Here is a 15043-nt window from a genome sequence, read left to right as displayed (position 1 = left end):
GCACCTTGTCATATGCCTTTTCCAAATTGACAAAACTTAAATACAGATCTTTGTTATATTCCCATGCTTTCTCGACTATTTGTCGTAAAGTGAAGATCTGATCCTGACAGCCTCTATTTGGCCTGAATACAGCTTGTTCTTCACCAAGCTTTTCTTCCACAATTCTTCTCAACCGTTTCTCAAGTATACTTGCATAGATCTTGCCAGGAACACTCAGTAGGGAAATACCTCTGTAATTCCCACGTTCAGTTTTATTTCCCTTTTTATATATGGGTACTATGAGAGCTCTACTCCAATCATCGGGAATTAGTCCCTCTGCCCAGGCTTTCTGAACTATGCAGTGCAGCCACTGTAAGACTCTTATACCACCATACTTCAGCATTTCTGGTCGAATATCATCTACTCCTGCTGCCTTTCCACATTTCAAGCCTTTGATGGCTTTTTCTACTTCAAATATGGATATGTATTCCTGACTGCATGCCTGGTCAGTGTTTTTTATCACTGTGCTGTCATCACTTCTTGTTTCATTTAGCAGTTTTTCAAAGTAATTACTCCATACTTCAAGGATATCTTTTTCTCCTGTTTTCATGTCACCTTTATCATCTCTAATTCCTTTTACAGCACTCTTTCCTCCATTCCTAAGCTTCTTCAACAACCTCCAGAATATTTTGCCACCTTCTTGATATTTATTTTCTATATTCTTGCCAAAGTCCTCCCATGACTTTTGTTTAGCTAGTTTTACACACTGTTTAGCTTTCTTACATTTGTCTCTGTATTCTGTAAGAGTAAAAGCTGACTTATTTGCCAGGAAAAGTAAACAAAGGAACATTTATTATTGCAGTATTAGTAGTAGTTTGTCAAATTTATGATTATTTCCTGATGCTGATTGAGCCAAATCAGGTAACTGTCAAATGGAAATCAACACAAATTGTGTAACAAATCTGAACTTAGAATGGATGTGAACATGCATGCAGTGATGTGTTTTGCTTCAGAGCAAGAGCAAATAACAGTCCAGTTTTCATGATAAATTAGTCAGGAGAGAGAAAAAGTGATCTGTTTTGCAAAAAAACTAACTATATGTGTCAATTAACTGTTTTAATTTCCATATTTAGTGTGTGTGTGTGTGTGTGTGTGTGGGTGGGTGGGTGGGTGGGTGGGTGGGAGGGGTTACATATATATACACGCACACATAACATTCACCAAAACCTATAACACATGTGCCATGCATGGGCAAATAATTAGGGAGAAAGAAGGAAGCTGATAATGTATTTGTTGAAGAGCTTGAAGATTACAAATGGTATGGAAAAGATGTAAAAAAACAGAGGTTGATTGAATGAAAGAATATGATGAAAAAGTGATGCAATGATATTGGAGCTGAACTTTCTATACATGCTCAGCAGCAGCTGCTCTGATTCTTACATGATTAGAAGAAAGTGGAGGAATGAAAGTGTCCAGCTCAGTGGAGGAGCAGCCATGAAAATACCTGTTAAAAGACATAATGCAGAAGCACAGCTTCTTTGAGAACATGATTAGATGAAGTTGGAGGGGGAAATCTGTTCACAGATCACTCTCTTCTGGATAGTATCAAACATTCTTGAGATTTTTGGTGCACACACCAAATGTGAGAACAGCTTTCAAAGGTTAGGAAATTTGGATGTATAATGAATTAGGAGTTGTGCAGGTATAACAACATTTTTAGAAAATGCTTTGTGACACATCCCAAATAAATTTCATTCCTTTTCCCTTGTTATAGTGTCACACTTTTCTGCCACGCCTCTCTTACTTAGTGTTACATCATTTAAGAATGAATCCTTTGTCTGTTTCAAATGCTTGCTACAATCTAATTCTGTAAAATGTAAAAGTATATAATGTCAAAACTCGTATGTTTCTCTAGATTTAAATAATATTGGATTGATTTAATTGTTTAACTATTTCAGAAATGTGTTTTTAATGAATTTTATATATATATGTGTGTATATATTTTTTTAATTAATTTTTTTTTTTTTTTAGATGCTGCATTTCTGACTAAGCCTAGTAACATAACTTTAAGGTATCAGTGTTATTCGTGTGAATATGAGTCTTGTGAAGACATGGCAATTTGTGAAAATGCACTTATGGTAATATACATTGAGTCTCTGTAAACCATAATTTCATGTTACTTTTTATCATGTGGATAATTTCACTCTTTATGTTTGCACATCTGCATTGAATAAATGTGTTCAAAGTAAATCCAGATATTTTTTTTTTTTAATGGTGACTACAAACAAAGAATTGGGCATTCTATTGTGTGTGTCTGTGTGCATATGTATGTATCCTAGCTATCTGTAACTTGCATTTTTTAGGAAATACAAGGAGACAGGGACCTCTAACGAACAGTAAAGGGGATGGAGAAAATGAAATAAAGTGAGTTTAGAGTTGATCTTTGGAGTGATGGCTGGTTGCTATGCATGCGGGTGCCACTATGAAGGGGGCACCGCCGCCGGGGAACGTTTCATAAGTTCATTTTTAAGAAACAAAATTGTTATTATAAAAACAAAAAATTCTTAGAATGATCAATATTAAAATAAATAAGGCCAGATACACCAAATAAAAATTTTAAAAAAATTGTATATTGCCACCTCTTTGATCAGCCGGCTGTTTACAATTTTTCAGCGAGAGCAGGCTAAACTTGCCTGCAGAATGTTGTGTCTACTGCAGCCTGTCTAAAGTGAAATGGTGAACGGTTTTTATGTGCAGAAACGATTTTCGTACAAAACATTTGTTGCTAGTTAGGCAGTCATATGGTTTGCATCTCAGTAGGCTACCGACAGCGCTGTGCGGACTATTATTGCGTCTCTGTGCCATGTTGTGTAATAATTTCTTGTGGGTATAAAATAGAAATGGAATCAAAAATTAAAAAAAAGTTATCCGGTGCACAAAATTGTAAGCATCGTGCTGCAAAAGAAGCAGTCATTAAGAAACAAACTGGGGCTCTTAATAAATTTGTTAAAATATTAAAATATTCTGATGCAGATTGTTAACCAACTCGATACATCAGAAATCAGAGTTGAAGAACCGTGCGTATCATCCAGTTTGTATGAAAGTACTATTGCAACTGTTGAACAAGATAATAAGACGCATAATTTAAGTGAAAAACAGTTAGGAGAAGATTTAGTTGTAGTTGACCATGAAACTAACACATTGTTAGTCTCTGTAAATTTAGAAGATCCAGGTGAATGGGGAAATATTGATGAAAAAATATGATTGTTTTAATTGAAATGGGTCTGTTCAAAAGAAAAATATAATATATCCCAAAGATACATATGGTCGTAAATTTGGAGACACGTATTATAATAGAAAAATGGAAAATGGGTAGCTCGTGCCAAGAACACGGCTCATTTATTCCGAAACTTTAAATTCTTTTTTTTTTTTGCTTTTGTTGCAGACTTTTTGCACCTACTGAATCAAGTAGTCTTGTAGAAGGTTATAACGATTGGAGAAATATAAGTACAACTTTGCATAGACATCAGACTAGTTTAACTCACATGAAAAATTTCTTAAAATGGAAGGAACTTGATAAAAATTTAATAATCAAAACTACTATTGATTGCCAGACTCAAAGCATATATGAAATGGAAAAGAAATATCGAACGAGTGTTTTAGAATGCTTGATTGAAATTATAAAATTCCTTGGTAGCCAAAATTTAGGTTTTCACGGATCATCTGATAAATCATATGAAAGATATAACGGCAATTTTTTAAAATTAGTCGAATTGTTTGCGAAGTTTGATCCTGTTATGGAAAAAGCATGTTGAAAGGGCCCTACATCGAAACAATAGAGTACACTATTTGAGTAAAGACAGACAAAATGAAATATTGGAAACTTTAAATAATGCAATCAGGGATACAATTTTATTATCAATTCGAAAATATAAATAATATTCCATTATTTTAGACTGCACACCTGATGCAAGTAAAACAGAACAAATGACTATTATTATTCGCTTTGTTTCCTGTAACAATGGAATTGTCAAGATTAGGAAAAACTTTTTATGTTTTGTAGATATATCAGATTCCACAGGACATGGTTTATGTGCAACAATAATGGAACATCCCCATTGAAGACATGCGAGGTCAAGGGTATGACAATGCGGCAAATATGAAAGGGAAAAAAATATGGGCTCCAAAATTTCCTTTTGAACAAAAATCCTCGAGCTCTTTATGTGCCATGTGCTGCTCATACTCTAAATTTAATCATTAACGATGCAGCCAAAGTGAATGCAGATACAATTAGTTTCTTTGCAATTATTCAAGAAATATACAATTTCTTTTCATTCTGTTACAAACATTGGGCAATTCTTTTAAAGTTCGTAAAAAATGTAACATTGAAACAGCCATCAAAAACGCGATGGGAAAGTAAAATTAATGCAATCCGTCCTCTACGATATCAGTTAGGAGAAATTTACGATGCACTTTTTGAAATTTTAAGTAATGAAATTTTTAATAAAGAAACTCAGCATGAAGCACAAACATTATGTGCTAAAATAAAGGACTACAAATTTATTTGCTCTTATAACTTGGCATGATTGAAAAATGGAACATCCCTATTAATGTAAAATAAACACAAGTAAAATGCTTCAAGACAAAAATATGAACATTACACTTGCTTACAAACTATCAAAAACAAAAATATTCTTACAAGAGTATTGATAAGATACAAATTTTAAAGAAGTTCTAAAAACGTCAAAAGAACTGAGTGAAGAGGTGGATGGAGAACAAGAATTTAAAACTGGTACGGAAGTTCAAGTACAAAAGAAGACACGACAATTTGACTACGAGCATCATAACGAAACGCCACAATAGCCAGAAGATAAATTTAGAGTGGATGTGTTTTATACACTTCTAGACGTTGCAATGTGTTCGTTAATAGAACGTTTTGAACAACTAAAAACATATTATGATAATTTCAATTTCTTGTATAGATTACTACAAATTAATAACGAAGGTTTACGAAAAGATTGTGACGATTTAGAGATTCTCTTGAAGGACAGCGACAATAAAGACGTAAATGCAATAGAACTATATGACGAGTTGTGCTTTCCGAGACATTTTTCGAAAGGATAATTTAAATATTCAAAACCCTTTCGATATTCTTAATTTTATTGTGTCCAATAATTTATCTTTCCCTAACTTTTCAATTGCTTTAAGAATACTATTAATCTTACCTGTTAGTGTAGCGAGCGGTGAACGTTCCTTTTCCAAGTTGAAATTGATTAAAACCTACTTAAGAACAAGTATGTCACAAAAAAGGCTTGTTAGTTTGGCATGAATAGCTATTGAAAATGATATATGTGCAGAATTAGACGTTAAGACCATTATTTAATCATAATTTTTTGAATATGAAATGAAAAATCCTAAAATTTGAATTTAAAAAATTTCAAGTATATTTATGTAATTTAATTTATTACTGTTATTCTGTAAAGATTTTATTTTTTGAATACTTATATTAATATTAATAAAATGTTCTAATTATTATTTCTGAATTCTTTTCTTGTTTTCTCATCTATCTTGAGTTTCCTTTATTTTCCTAAAAGATAGTTCCACTTATAAAAATTATTAAAAAAATTTTACAAGTTACTAAGAATTTACAAACTTGTAAAATGAAAGGATTTTTTAAACTTTAGTTCAAATAAATTTTAACTTTAATTAAAATTCATTTTAATTTTGTTAGCAATTCGGGTCGGTGAGAAGGCTATAATCCCTGTATCATTATTCAACGATTAAAGTGAAGTGGCTTTGTCAAAATTTGCTTTAACTTTTAAGAATTTTTTGAATATTCGGGTTTTTAACGATTATCCTTCCTAATCAACACCCCGGTTCGTTACATTTAGCGAACCAACGTGTGGCTGTTTTGTCAAAATTTATTTAAGAAATTTCAAATAATTTAATTTTTTATTATCGTAAAAGAACCACACATGCCCGGATCGTTACAGGGGTGCTTAGATAGAAATTGCATGTGGACGCCAAAGACCCTAGCACCGGTTCTGTATGCATGGCTTAAAAATCTGAGAATTTGTTTAAAGCAGGAATTAAATGCCTATAATAGGAGTAGATCAGTGAGATGAGTCAGACTAATTGTTCTTCATATGCGTGGATAGGCTTATGTGTTCATCAGACATTTTTGTAATAGATTTCACGGTTTGATATGAACACAGATGATTAAGAAAATAACTATTTATTAACTTAAAAGTTAATATTTCGCTGGTATTATATCCAGCATCTTCAGAGCACACAACACAAAGTTTGTTACAAATGCAAAACAACCACAATCCGGTGTAACAGTGGGGCTAGTAAAAGTAATTGCAGCGTGCAACACAGAACGAAAGTCCTAATATGGCGCCATCTAGGTTTAAAAAATAAATAAATAAATAAAAAAATTCAAAGTTTTGAAATAGTAGTCCAAATGATGATGATTATTATTATTATTATTATTATTATTATTCAGGCCTCCATGGAGTCAAAAGACTCATCGTGGGAGGTCCTTCCTAAGAACATAAAGTCTGTCATGACTCATCGAGGGGAGGTTCCCCCTAAGAAACACAAAGTCTATCATACCACTCCTTAAACTCATTGACCATTCTCGCCCTCACCACTCTATCAGGCAATGCATTCCACGGCTCAACCACCCTCCACACAAAGAAACCACTCCTTACCCTCTTGCTCAGTTTCCTTTCGTAACTTCCAGGGATGGCCTCTTGTCATCACTCCTTCCCGCTGTTCAACCAAGTGAAAGAACTCCCCAGTGTCAACCCTGTAACCACCTCTCAACAGTTTAAAGGTCTCAATCATATCACCTCTCCTTCTTCTATCCGCTGAACTCTGCAGTCCACATTCCCTCAGCCGATTCTCATAACTATCCTTGTACAGTCCTGAGACCATCTTTGTCATCCGTCTTTGTATCTTTTCCACAGTTAATTTATCCCCTTCAAATCCTGGGGACCAAATCTGAGAACAATAATCCAAGTGTGGTCTGATCAGATACTTATACAACGGAATGATAACCCTCTTATCTCTGCAGGTCAGTGTCCTTCTCATAATTGCAGCAATCCTCTGTGTTACCTTCACCACCTTTGCAATATGTCCCCTAAACTTCAGGTTTCTATCAATAATCAGCCCCAGATCTCTTGTCTCCCCAACTTCCTCCAGTATAACTCCTCCCATAGAGTATGCTGCATCCCATCGATGTTTCCCAAACCTCAAGACCTTACATTTTGCTGCATTAAACTGATACCCCCATTCATTTGCCCACCTATCTAGCTTATTCAAATCCTCTTGCAGGGCTACCACATCTGCACTATTATTAATAATCCTTCCCAGCTTCGCATCATCTGCAAACAACTGAATATCCCCTTGCAATCCACTGGCAATGTCATTGATATAAAGGTTAAACAATATAGGTCCTAGTACTGAGCCCTGTGGGATCCCACTTGTAACCTTCTGTCTCCTTGAAACTGCTCCACCATACACAACTCTCTGATACCTATCAGACAGCCAATCCTGAATCTGAAAGTGTTGTCAGCCGATTCTGACAACACTTTGCTAAATCTCTATATTGGGGTCTATTTCTTCAAAAAAAAAAAAAAAAAAATGAACTTACTTATTAAAAGAGATTCCTGAACCAATTTTTTCACTGTAAACTTCTGTTTTTGCTTCTTACTCTTCTGCTTTTTTCTTTCTTCTTCTTCTTCTGCAACTTTTTATGCTCTATAACAGGGGTGTTCAACCCATCGATCGCGATTTTTGGTCAATCTCTTGTGTATTCCTCCTTACAAATTTAATTAAAACTGAAAACATATTTTATTTATCGTTATTTTGTATTATTTTTAATTCGCTTTAAGTGTATTGCTATTGTTTATATATTTTTTGTTAAAATTGTCAAATCAGTAATTTTCTTATAAGTCCGGGTAAATGAATTAATTTGGATTGGTGAAAGTCGAACAGTGAGCCGAGTTAATACGATTATAAGCAAAGTGTAAAAACTCGATTGTAGCTTAAATATTAAATATTCCAAAGCACATTTCGTCGATTTTTTACTTAGGTTAAGTCCCATGTAAATATTGTAAAAAAAAATACTTTGTTTGTCTCGGTATAGTTTGTATTAGATGTTTTTGTAAATAACTCTTTTGAAGCTAACTGTATATACTGCTTTAATAAGAATATGTTAGAGTGTTAAAAACAAAGGCAATGTTTTTGTTGCCGAAGCTGTACATGGCAGCATTAGAAAGATTGTTATTGAAACTTGTATGTATGAGAAAGGCTTGCAGGCTCTAAGTGTAAACATCTCCGAAGTCAGTCAGAAAGAGTTCAAACAACTTTCCGATGTCCGGCAACTTGCAATCAAAAGAAAGCAGAGGAGAACAAAAGGTGTGCAAACTTGAAACTTAATATGAAAGACTCATACCAATTCTTTGGGGATTGCCAAACTTCATGCGAGGTCTCAGAGGAAACCTAATAATAAGGGACTGAAGGGATCCCAGTTCCAGAATTGCTGTCAAAGACTGCCCGGATCCACGTTGCTTGATAGAGGAGTTTTCTGCTTCCAGAAAGGAGCTTCTCTGTTTGAGACGTCGCTAGAGAGAGAGACTACTTCTAGGCTGCAGACAAGGTTTCAAATTGCCGGAGAAAAGTTTCCAGGCCAGGTTAATGTCAGACATTTACCAGTGTGTTGCGTTTTCATTACAATGTGATGAATCAAACAACTTCACTGATATTGCTCAGTTAATGGTATTTATTCGCATGGTATTTCAAGATTATTCAAGTAAAGAACTTTTGAAAATTATACCATTATTGGTTAGGACTAGGGGAGAAGATGTTTTTTTGGCATTTGATGAATTTGTGAAACAACACAAACTTCCGCTTTTTAAACTTGTGTCTATTACTACTGATGATGCCCCTGCAATGATAGGTAATAAATCAGTCCTCATTTCATTATGTAAAAACTATGACAAATATCCAGATTTTTTAACATACCACTGTATTATTCACCAACAAATACCGTGTAGTAAAAGATTAAACACAAAAGATGTTTTAGATATTACATTTAAAATTGTAAATTCTGTTCGAGGAAAATCCCTGCAACGCCGGTTATTTAAATTACAGGCAGATGATGATAGGGAACTTCTGTTGTACAATAATGTTCGGCAGAAGTCAATTTTTAGAAAGATTTCTTCTATTAATTAACGATATAAAAATTTTTCTTGATGAAAAACGAGATATTTATCCACAATTGAGTCATAAAAGATGGTTGTTACACTTATCATTTTTAGTAGATTTCTGTATGAAATTAAGCAATTTAAATTTACAGTTACAAGATAGAGATAAAAATTTAATTGACATGTTAAGTTCAATAAAAACTTTCCAACAATACTTACTTTTATTAAAGAAAAATATAAATGACTGCGAATTTAGACATCTCCCATATTTATTAAAATTTTTTGAACAAAATCAAGAAATGCTTCGCTATGATTTAAAAGAATTTATTCGTGAAATAGAATTAGTTGAGGAAGAAATAAATTCAAGATTTAAAGATTTTAATAAAACTGAAATGATTGTATCTTTTATCAATTATCCATTTCAAGAAAACTTGAACATCACAGAAATTTCAAATAAAATTAGTGGGCTGTTTGATATAAACCAAGCTGAAGTAGAACTTGAGATAATAAACATTCAGAATAGTTTACATTTAAAATCAATAAACAATGAAGTCATTTGGAAGTATGCACATGAAAAATTCCCAATATTAACTGATATTGCGCGAAGAATTTATGTTTTGGCTTGACATGCTTGTCAGAATCCGTTTTTTTAAATATGGCCGTCATAAAAAATCAATTAAGAAACTAAATTACAAATGATTGTTTGGATGATTGTCTGTGATTGGCCACTTCTTCATATCAACTTGACTATGAAAATATTGTGAGGTCCAAACAATGCCAAATTTCACATTAAGTTTTTTTTTTTTTTTTTTAATCAACCAGCATTTCCTGTAACTTGTGAGTTTGTAATCAATCTGTTGTTTTTTCTAACTTTGGTTTTCCAAAATAGAGAAATAAATATTTTATTCCAATATATTTATTTTTTTTTTTGTTGTTGTTGTTGTATTAAAATAATTAAAAGTGATAAATAAATTTTTAAATACATAAAGTTTTTAGATGTATTTTTTTTTTAGTTGTTTATTTGTGCATAATCAGATATCAGGTTGGGGGAACATGATCTATATAAGAGAGTAGATCGGCGAATAACTTTTTATAGAAAAGTAGCTCGCATAGTAAAAAAGGTTGAACACCATTGCTCTGTAAGGTCTTCATTTGAGAGTTCTTCCACCAGCTTCTCTACTTCTTCATTATCAACCTCCAATTCCATATCTTTAATTTATACATTAATGATATAGCAGAAGATTTAAGGGTTGATATTCAGTTGTTTGCTGATGATGCAAAACTAGGGAGGGCAATAGTTGATAAAGATGATGTAGATATCTTGCAGGATGATTTAAGGAAATTGGCAGTTTGGACAAAGGACAGTGGTTGTCAATTCAATGTTCTGAAATGTAAGGTAATGCACTTCTGGATGAAAAGATTACACGCTTGGTATCCTATTGATGGTACTAGTTTACAGAAAATTGATTAGGCTAAGGATTTGGGGGTGATGGTCAATAGAGATTTGAAATTCAGAGAACATATTGAAGAGTTGGCAAAATAGCTCAGAGGATTACTTGGATGCTGAAGAACACATTGACAAGTAAAGATAGAGAGGTTATTATTATCCCTCTTCATAAAACTATGATTCAACCACTTGTTGACTACTGTGCACAGATTTGGTCATCTGCATTTCTTGGGGATCAGGATATGGTGGAGAGGATTCCAAGATGAGTGACCAACTGGTAACAGTTCTGTGGAATTCCCTATGAGGACAGATTGAGGGTGTGTGAGTTGCAGAGTTTAGCTGACAGGCAGAGGAGAGGAAATATGATAGGAACATAAGTTACTAAAGGAATTCTGGAAGATTGACACAGAAGAAAATTTTCAATACGTCGGAAGCAGGGGGAAAGCAAAGGGTCACACTTGGAAGTTGTGTAAAAGTGTGATTAGTAAGGGTGTGCAGACTAGATGCTTTACTTGGATAGTGGTGAATGAGTGGAATGGATTTCTGGAGGTGGTTGTGAGCACCTCAACAGTGAATAGATTTATAGAGATGTATGATAGGTATTGTGTAAATGGATAGAGCAGGTCTCCTGTTATGAATCTTTTGACTCCATAGAGTGCCCATATAAATAATAATACTATACATTTAGATGGGATAGATAAAGCAGTTGATTTTTTTGGAGAGAGCAAAAATGTTACATGTGAACAAGATGGAATGAGACGAAATATGCATTAGCCTGGATGGTTTTTTCTGATACACTCTTTGCATACAGAATAGAAATGATCTCTTTAGGAGAACAAAGAAGATTGTTGATTGTTGTAATCTAGGATCTCATGTTGTAATGAGATCCTGGATTACAACTAGGATCTTATTTTTCCAAATGAGAACCTAGTTGTAACCACGAGAAGGACAACAATGAAAAGTAGTATCAATCTATTGAAGTTTGTTTTCTTTCTGTTGATTGAAAACTGCAGACTAAGATAGCCTAATAGTCTTAGGATAAGAACATCTGAGGAGAGGAAGCTATTGTTGATTTCTGCTTGGAGAGAGAGAATTTGATTCTTGGATGATGGAATTAATTCTTGGAAGAAAAACATCAACGAAACACCAGACTGCAAAATTGTCATTCGCATAAATGGACGGATGTAGCAGTGTTCAGGACATACTATTCCAAATGCACCTAAATAGTCAGCCAGGGCATAAGAAATAGAATTAATTGGAATTTATTCAGTTTTTTTAAACATATTATTATCCTGACATGAAAAATAGCTATAAGAATCTAGTTTGTGGGCAGTTAGTTTAAGTTCAGGTGCAAACTTTATTTGCTTACACTTGGATAAAGGATTAAACTAAATTTATTATAGTCTAACCAAGTGTAAAATAAACTTCCAACATGTGTATACTCTAAGTCTGTGCTAAAATTAAATTAAAAATGTCTACTACTTTAGAATACAGTATAAAAGTTCCACATTAAAGAAGGAAACCTTTGAGTTCTAAATCACAAATAGAAAAGAATTTTCAGTTGTGCTAAAAATTTATTACCTGAAAAAACTTGCCCAGTAAAATGGTTCAGATTTTCTTTGAAAATTGTAATATGTTTAACACAGTGTATTAAATGTCCCAATTACTACTCATGTTATATATATACAAGACATTAGTTATATTGTAAAAATGCAGTAATTTATATATTGACTTGATAATATTAGTGTCCAATAACTTGTTTTATTTTAGTGTTATAGCTTCAGTGTAATAAATTCTTATGGTGATCTCGGGCATCATAAAGGATGTGTTGTCTTTGAAGATCGACTGAATATGCTTTGTAGTACAAAACATCACACAGGCAGTAGACCTCGCTCAGGACAGTATAGTGCACATTGCTGTAAAGGAAACTTTTGTAATAATGGATCATTCCCACTAATCACCCCTAAACCATTACTTGGTAAGTCTTTCAGAGAATAAAAAAAGTTTTGCACACATTTTGTAAAACCATAATGTTTTAGATAATGGATTTTTTTCAGCTCTTGCTTAATGATACTATTCATCCATCTAACACTAACCTAATTTATCTGCTTGATCCTGGGTATATGGTCTGATGTTGCTTCCTCCAGACAGCCTTGACCATGTTCAAGGCACTGCTAAAATCTTTATTTTTTCATTTTCTTATTGTACGACACTGCTTTAAGCTGCCTTCTAAGATTGTCATTGTAAGCTTGTTGTAATCAACTACCCTTTAGTTCCACATATATGCTTTCTTAAATGAGAATTCCACATTTGGCAACCTTCAGTCACATCCATCACATGCTGTTTCAAACAGTTACCTCTTAGTAGACATATAAATTCCATTTCCTTCCAGCCATGTAATCTTTCTTCCCTCCAATTTATATCACCATAATTGAAATCCTCCATTATAATCATTATGCTAATTTGCCAGTACACATCATCCATATCTTCCAATGCATCTCCCCAGCATATAGCTGTAACTACTGTAGCTGTATATATATTTTTTCCTGTTGGCCTATATCTCATACCAGATTGCTTCAGTGCATTTCCTTCTACATTTCTTGCCACCTGTTGACCTCTATTTTTTGCTGCAGTTCATCTGCTATCATCAGAAGTACCTCCCCTGCAACCTATTTTCACTCTCTCTCTCTCTTCCCTGAAAATACTTCTCCATCTGTTCCTGTAACCACTATGTCATTTGCTGTCAACCAAGTCTCATTAAAGCCATATAATGGTAATTTAGTCAAACATTATTATGTACAAAAACACAGCTCTAGTCATTTGTTACTTTTATGAAATAATCAGATACTTTATTAGATTTACATTTAAGAAAAAAAACTTAAAATACTATAATACAATATTTCATATTTTTCTGTATAAAAAATGTGAAATGACATCTGCAGGTTTGGGAATGCAGATTTTACATAAACTTTGAAATTACTTATTCCAGGTGATTTCCAAAAACAAGATTAATAGATTAGCAAGCCTTTACAAAGAATAGAAAGATATAATGTAAGATTATCAAGTTCTTTAAATGGTTCTTCCTCCACTCTCCCCAATTAAGCCTGTTATAAATGTCCACATGATTATTAGCTGTAGACATTGGGATTGCAATTATTATTGAAATTATTGGGTACATATTTGCCTGTAGCAAACCTTACTCTATTATACCTTTTCTTTTAATCATTGAATGTGCTGATTGTGCAAGAAGAAAAGAATTACAGAAAAAGGATATTAATTCTCTACTGCTGCAAGAATGAATGAGGAATTGTTACATAAACACTAACTTCTTTATGATTTAATGGGAATATTATTATTATTACCACTACCAGACTTCCATGGAATCTAAAGACTCATTGTGGGAGGTTCATCAAAGAGATACCCCATGATTAATATGGTAGTGCAATATTTACAAAAGAAAACTTAATTCCATCGTCCATTGACTCAACGAACAACAGTGACATTGAGATTATTATCAGTCACATTTACAACCTCTGTCCAAAAAGAAACCGAACTTTTGATAGAAAATAAAACACAGGCCAATTATAATTGTTCAAATCATTTATTTCAATCAATACACTCTCCCTCAGCTATGATACAGCATTTGGCATGGTCAATTAATTTGTTAAATGAGTTTTTTATATTGGTTTTTGGGATACTGTTGAGGGTCGTGGTTACTGCCGCTTGAACTTTTTCAGTGGTGTTGTATCGCTTTCCTTTCATCGGCAAATGAAGTCGGGGGAAGAGAAAGAAGTCACATGGTGCTAAATCAGGTGAATACGGCGAGTGATCCAACACAAACTTGGTTTTTGCTCAAAAACTGTCTCACAATGTTCGAACAATGAGATGATGCATTATCATGCAAAAGTAATCAGCTGCTGTATCACGATATTCATGCCGTACGCGATGAATTCTTGCTATCAATTGCTTCAAACTTCGAGATAAAACTCACCATTGACCGTTTGGCCAGGTGGAAGGAATTCTTTGTGGATAATGCCCTTGGAATCATAGAAACAAATCAGCATTGTCTTTACTTTTGACTTCTCCAAGCAACTTTTTTCGAATGTCCCTCTTCTGTGATCTCCACCTCAGCACTCTGGCACATTGTTTCGAGCTCATACTCAAAACACCACTTTTTGTCACCAGTAACGATCATTTCAAGGAAGTTTGAGTCATTATGAATGGTTTTAATGAGGTCCTTGCAGTGTTCAGTTCGATACATTTTTTTGGTATCTGTCAACTTGTGGGGAACAAATCGTGAATTCAATTTACGAAGACCCAGACTCAGTCAAAATGTTGTGCACAGTTGATTTTGGAATCCCCAATTCATCTTTAATCAATCTCATGGATGATTTGGGGTTTTGTT

General features: G+C 33.6%; 1 protein-coding gene across 2 annotated transcripts in view; it reads left to right on the top strand.

Moving 5' to 3' along the window:
- LOC150099077 (activin receptor type-1-like) overlaps window positions 1-15043 on the top strand; it is a 201119-nt gene that overhangs the window by 64709 nt on the left and 121367 nt on the right. For both annotated transcript variants that reach the window (XM_090404904.1, XM_090404905.1), the window contains exons 2-3: window positions 2011-2117; window positions 12409-12616. In XM_090404904.1, the coding sequence (XP_090261030.1) occupies window positions 2011-2117; window positions 12409-12616 (315 nt within the window). The remainder of the gene's footprint in view (window positions 1-2010; window positions 2118-12408; window positions 12617-15043) is intronic.

This window comes from Typopeltis vanoorti, chromosome 15 (assembly GCF_054136105.1).
Source record: "Typopeltis vanoorti isolate ZY-2024b chromosome 15, IOZ_Tvanoo_1.0, whole genome shotgun sequence".
NCBI classification, from domain to species: Eukaryota; Metazoa; Arthropoda; class Arachnida; order Uropygi; family Thelyphonidae; genus Typopeltis; species Typopeltis vanoorti.
Note: the sequence above shows the minus strand (reverse complement) of the source record. Positions and strands in the feature narration are given on the sequence as shown.